At 64.3% G+C, this 6,000-nt stretch overlaps 1 protein-coding gene across 1 annotated transcript in view; it reads left to right on the forward strand.

The window, feature by feature from the left end:
- The window catches only part of LOC119095139 (intersectin-2), a 151,655-nt gene that overhangs the window by 69,802 nt on the left and 75,853 nt on the right, over positions 1 to 6,000 (forward strand). Inside the window, exon 4 of the mRNA XM_037218022.1 lies at positions 1,046 to 1,157. Coding sequence (XP_037073917.1) covers positions 1,046 to 1,157 — 112 coding nt within the window. The remainder of the gene's footprint in view (positions 1 to 1,045; positions 1,158 to 6,000) is intronic.

Here is a 6,000-nt window from a genome sequence, read left to right on the forward strand (position 1 = left end):
CCTTATCTGAGCCATGCATTCATAATGCGCGGACATCAAGCTGTCAACGTTACCATGTGCCTTCCTGTGTTGCTGTCAGTTTGATTTACCCGAGTATCATGACGAACGGCTTCATTTTGATTCGGACGCCGACCTCGGTGTGTGTTACTGTCGCTTGTAATAGTGAGGTAGTGCCAAGCTGACATATACAGGGTTGCACCCACCGCGCACCGGATTTATTGCTCCATGAATTATATTCATGGGTCATTTTCGTAGCGTCCATAGCTGCACGAAAACTAGAGGTGCACTTAGACTTAGCGGAGCATGAGATGGGCTTTTCTTGGCGCGTATAGACCTCGTACCATGCGTTCCTGTTCCGATGGGCTATTGCTGATGACAGGTAAACCATAACAGCTATTTTTGGGCAAATATCACTCCAGTTGTCACGGAGTGCGCGCGTACCACAATCTGTGGCGTAACGAGTGTTCAGATAATAGTGTTCGGGGTTTTGATTGTTTTTGGGTCTTCAAAAAAGCCCAATCGTGTTTAAACTCGGTGATACAATCGCGAACCTTTGTGACCGCCGACCTTTTCAAAGGACCGCTTGTGCACATTTCACGTGCCGGTATGTCCGTGCGTCCTTGCGATTTCACGCATACCTGCAGAAGAAAACGAACATCATAAGTACTGAGTTGGCTCGTATTACCACTGCCAACAACATGCCATCGAATCTGATGCTGGTGGGTAGTGGCAATGGCGGTGTGGCGAGGGGCGTTGACATGAGGTCGAGCCGCGAGCTCAGGCTGACGGCCGGGCTGACTGCGCCCGGCTGTGGCTTCAGGTGCTGCAGCAGTGCCGGGCTGAGTGTGCCCGGCTGTGGCCTCAGGTGCTGCAGCAGTGCCGGGCTGAGTGTGCCCGGCTGTGGCTTCAGGTGCTGCAGCAGGGCCGGGCTGACTGTGCCCGGCTGTGGCTTCAGGTGCTGCAGCAGTGCCGGGCTGAGTGTGCCCGGCTCTGGCTTCGGGTGCTGCAGCAGGGCCGGGCTGACTGAGGCCGGCTGTGGTTTCAGGTGCTGCAGCAGAGTCGCACCGGCCGGTGGCGAGGCGTCATTCTGCAGAGTAACTACACGTCCCGCACCGGCAGCTTCCCATCCAGCGCCGTCGTCCTGCTAGAGAGACCAGGTCAGTGGCGCCCTCGGCGTGATACCGTCCGGGTGAGGGGGCTTCGCCGGCTTCGGGGCTTCGCCGGCTTCGGAGCTTCGCCGGCTTCGGACGGCGCCTGTGACCGGCGCCGCGCTGAGTCTGCGCGCTCAGCGCCGGAGGCACACCGGGGCCTGCAAGGCGCCGGCAGCCCCACCGACATGTTTGGGTCCGTAGCTGGCGGCCAGCCATCCGCTGTCGCTTACCTGACCTGCGACAGTGGCCGGCTGTTCAGTTCTGTATGAACGGATACCTGTCGTAGGGGGTCCGCCATTCACGGCTCTCACGCACACCTCTCAGCCGGCAGCGGCGCCGGTCCACACCTCTCAGCCGGCCGCAGCGCCGGTCCACACCTCCCAGCCGGCCGCAGCGCCGGTCCACACCTCTCAGCCGGCCGCAGTGCCGGTCCACACCTCCCAGCCGACCGCGGCGCCGGTCCACACCTGCCAGCCGACCGCAGCGCCGGTCTACACCTCCCAGCCGGCCGCAGCGCCGGTCCACACCTCTCAGCCGGCCGCAGCGCCGGTCCACACCTCCCAGCCGACCGCGGCGCCGGTCCACACCTGCCAGCCGACCGCGGCGCCGGTCCACACCTGCCAGCCGACCGCAGCGCCGGTCCACACCTCCCAGCCGGCCGCAGCGCCGGTCCACACCTCTCAGCCGGCCGCAGCGCCGGTCCACACCTCCCAGCCGACCGCGGCGCCGGTCCACACCTCCCAGCCGACCGCGGCGCCGGTCCACACCTCCCAGCCGGCCGTGGCGCCGGTCCACACCTCCCAGCCGGCCGCGGCGCCGGTCCACACCTCCCAGCCGGCCGCGACGCCGGTCCACACCTCCCAGCCGGCCGCGGTGCCGGTCCACACCTCCCAGTCGGCCGCGGCGCCGGTCCACACCTCCCAGCCGGCCGCGGCGCCGGTCCACACCTCCCAGCCGGCCGCGACGCCGGTCCACACCTCCCAGCCGGCCGCGGTGCCGGTCCACACCTCCCAGTCGGCCGCGGCGCCGGTCCACACCTCCCAGCCGGCCGCGGCGCTGGCCGCGGCTCTCACCCACACCTCCCAGCCGGCCGCGGCGCCGGTCCGCACCTCCCAGCCGGCCGCGGCTCTCACCCACACCTCCCAGCCGGCCGCGGCGCCGGTCCACACTCTCCCGCCAGTCCCCGCTCCGGTGGTGAATCACGCGAGCATTTGGAAGTTCTCGGTCCCTGCTCTGTGTCTGGCTCCCGACCGCCGCGCGTCTTCCGTCCCTCGCCTCCGGCTGCATTGTCGCCCGGACCGGTGGGCGTTTTGCGAGAGGTGCGGTCGGTGGAGCGTGCTGTCGCCGGAGGCGCTTTGTTCGGCGACGGCTCAGCGGCCGCTTCCGCTCTGCAGAGACGGACGGGAGACGCGCGAGGTATTGTGGCGTTGATGCTCTGATGCCCAGCTGTGATGCCAAGTTCAAGCAAAGTCGTCCCTGTCTGTGGTCTGCGGTGCGGGTTTCTGAGCCAGTTTCGTTTGGCTTGTCTCGGTTCAGTTTAAGCGTCTTAAGGTAGGTATCGGCCACTGCTGGAGTTATATGATGAGGTGGAGAGAACGAGGTAATGATGAAGTCACGCTGCCCCAGCGCCAGACCAGTCATTACCCCACGCCGAGTCAGTGACTGTGTCTCCTGCGGACATTGTATTGTAATCATGGCAATTGCACACAGGCATGTAAGTGGAACGCCACAGATATTCGGGAGTGAGGCGGGACCAAGTAACCGACCACATCATTATCCGGTGGCTGGCCGGAGCAGAAAGGGTCCGGTTTGCCGTGGCAGGCGTGGATGCAGATATTGTGCGAACGCGATGGGAGAGTGGGCGTTCAGTGATGTGGTTTGCTGTTGGTACATCATACAGATGTTCCTCGGTGTTGTAAGCTGAGTGGCGCTCTCCCTAACCTTCTTCAAGCTTCAAGCCTCCTGTTCTCGACGCGTTACCACCCACCATACTGTTCTGGTGATGAGGAGAAGACTCACTTCGAAGATTTCTTAAGAAACAAGTGCGTCCTGAACATGTTGAAAAATGCTCGATGCGCATTTACCCCTCTTATTGTTTTCGTCAGTTTACGTATGTCGCTTAGAACTGCCAGTGACGGTGTTCTTGGCCATACCAGTGACAGATATCGTGGTAAACAGGCCGCGACGCCACAATTCGCCGGTTTTCCACCGCAGGCCGCACCGCCATGCTCCGCCGGTTGCCCACCTCAGTCTCCGCCGCCATGCTCCGCCGGTTGTCCACCTCAGGCTCCGCCGCCATGATCCGCCGGTTGTCCACTTCAGGCTCCGTCGCCATGATCCGCCGGTTGTCCACGTCAGGCTCCGTCGCCATGATCCGCCGGTTGTCCACCTCAGGCTCCGTCGCCATGCTCCGCCGGTTGTCCACCTCAGTGTCCGCCGCCATGATCCGCCGGTTGTCCACGTCAGGCTCCGCCGCCATGATCCGCCGGTTGTCCACCTCAGGCCGCGCCTGCCTACCTGTTCCGCCGGAAGCTTCACATTCTGACCGCTAGATGGCAGGAGAATGCAGCCGCTGATGTCCGGGAGGTTCCTTCCGCGCTGTCGGAGCTCAGTAATCTGTGGCGATGCGATGCACCTCGCAGAGCTCAGAGTGAAATAATTCGTGGAATGACTGGAATTTGGGATGAAATTGAGCATGAAATGAGATTGCTAATATGCTTTACATTTGCTTTATTAGCACTAGCCCGAGAGCTGAGCACTCCGAAGCCATTACATTGAACGACCGTTAACCGAGTGCCGCCTGGGGTCGTCTCATTTTAATTTGAATGGTCTTGCTCTCGGCTTCCTTTCTGCCCATGGGCCAGGGTGAAGTTAATGGATGACGCCTCGATGGTCGTGGGGCTCGCGTTCTGTGTTGCCAGGGGTGCGATTTCAAATGGCGCGGAACGAAGTTGTACTCAACTGTGCGCTACCCTCCCTCAACGCAAATACCGCTGTGCTCAAATGTTCTCGGCCTCTATTCTCTTCACTGCCTGCCGTCGCATGGTGTAGAACTGGCCAAACTCTGGCATGTGGCTGTTTTTGTGCTCCTTTGGAGCGCTACTTAGTGGCGAGTGCTGGCGCCCGCTCGCCGCGGCCTGAGGTCGACAGACGACCCCTGACGGACGGCGACCGGCCGTTGACCTCTGGTCGCTGCCCGCTGGCCGCGGCCCGACCCGTGACCGCGGGCCATCAGCGCAGGCACACGACCGTAAAAAGTATTGATCTCGCCTGCTCCTGACGAAGCCTGACTGCCGCCGGGCGGGACCGGGGACCAACGCCGGCTGGGACCAGGGACCACCCGCGGCCGGGACCGGGGACCAACGCCGGCTGGGACCAGGGACCACTGCCGGCCAGGACCGGGGCCGATCGCCGAGCGGTCCGTGCCGCTCTCGGGTGTTGGGTCACCTGACGTAAACCCAGGTCTCCACTGCGGTGGACGACGGGCCAGGCTGCCCTTCTGACCTTCGGTCCGCCCTGACCTCGGCGCAGCCCCCCTCCCCCCCCACGGGATCTCGGTTGTTGGTTCTCGCGTGTCAGCAGCTCTGCCTCTGAGAATAACACGACCCATGGGCCGCGAGACTGGTCCTGACCTCGTGTGAGCGGCCTTGACCTGCAGTTTTAACGCGGCCTTTCGATAGCGCATGACCCCTGGGGACGCGCCTGACCTCTGAGAGCACGACGCCCTATGTCAACGACCGTGCTATCTGGAAAGGCCATGCAATACATCAACTGGAATTCGCTGTGGTGCCGTTAGCAATTACATGGCTGCGAAATGCCGCGGCCTTGGGGCTTGCCGTAACCGCCTCTGTAGACGCGGCATTGGTACGACATCCATAGCCGTATGCAATCTTCGTGAGCATTAGCACATATTGCTAAATACGCTTCTTACTGAGAATTGTTACACCGCCGCCTGTTGCCGGCCGGCGGCGCATGAAGAGGCGCTCCCGGGGGGCCGGCTGCGGAGTGAGGCGGCCGAGTGTGTCCGAGCACGGCAGATGGTGTTTTGTTGTCGGGCACCGGGTGCCGCCCGTGCCCAAATACGCCGGCGCCTGCAGATCTTTCAGACTAGCGGTGGGCCGCCGCCGGACGGCCCGCGCCATCGAGTGGCCATGTCAGTATGCAGATAGCCGCCAGGGGGCGTCGAGGTGCCCTTGATCGCCCTTTCTGCATCGCCCCGGGTCGCGGAGCACGGACCCGTCTGGGCGCTGAGGCCGGTCGCTGAGCAGCAGCGGGAGCTCGGCGTTGTTTGCGGCGTTGCCGCCTGGGCCTCGCCTCTCGGTCACGGGTCCGGCACGGGTCCGGCCGGCAGCCGCGGCGCGCCGGCGAGACCAGCCTGTTGTGGTCTCGGCGGCCGCGCGCGGGACATGTCGGCGCGCCGGCTCTAATGGCACCGAGGGATTGACACCCCACGGACGTCATCAGCGGCAACGGCCGGCAGACGGCGGCGGGCCGGCCGGCGCCAGGGGCGCGCCCAGCGTCCGGCGCGTGGGGGGTCGTCTGACTGCCGCCGGCCAGGGTGGACCGGCCGACCGGCGATAACGATCCGCCACGCCGCCCCTGGGGGTGGGCGGCGGCGGCGGTGATCTCACAGCGCTGTGGCCGCCCCTGCCTGCGGGACCGGCAGGGCCGGCCGTCCCCCGGGACGCCACTGAGGGGACCGCCTAACGAGAGGAGGCGGGATGAGCCCCGCCGGCGGCCGGGGCTGGTCACCGACGGCAGCTGCCGCGCTCGGGCCCGGGCTGTCCGTGGCTCGTGACGGCCGGCGGGCGTCGTGTCGGCCGGTCTTTTAACGCCACCGGGCCGCAGG

This window comes from Pollicipes pollicipes, unplaced genomic scaffold (assembly GCF_011947565.3).
Source record: "Pollicipes pollicipes isolate AB1234 unplaced genomic scaffold, Ppol_2.1 Scaffold_4219;HRSCAF=4965_pilon_pilon_pilon, whole genome shotgun sequence".
In the NCBI taxonomy this organism is placed as follows: domain Eukaryota; kingdom Metazoa; phylum Arthropoda; class Thecostraca; order Pollicipedomorpha; family Pollicipedidae; genus Pollicipes; species Pollicipes pollicipes.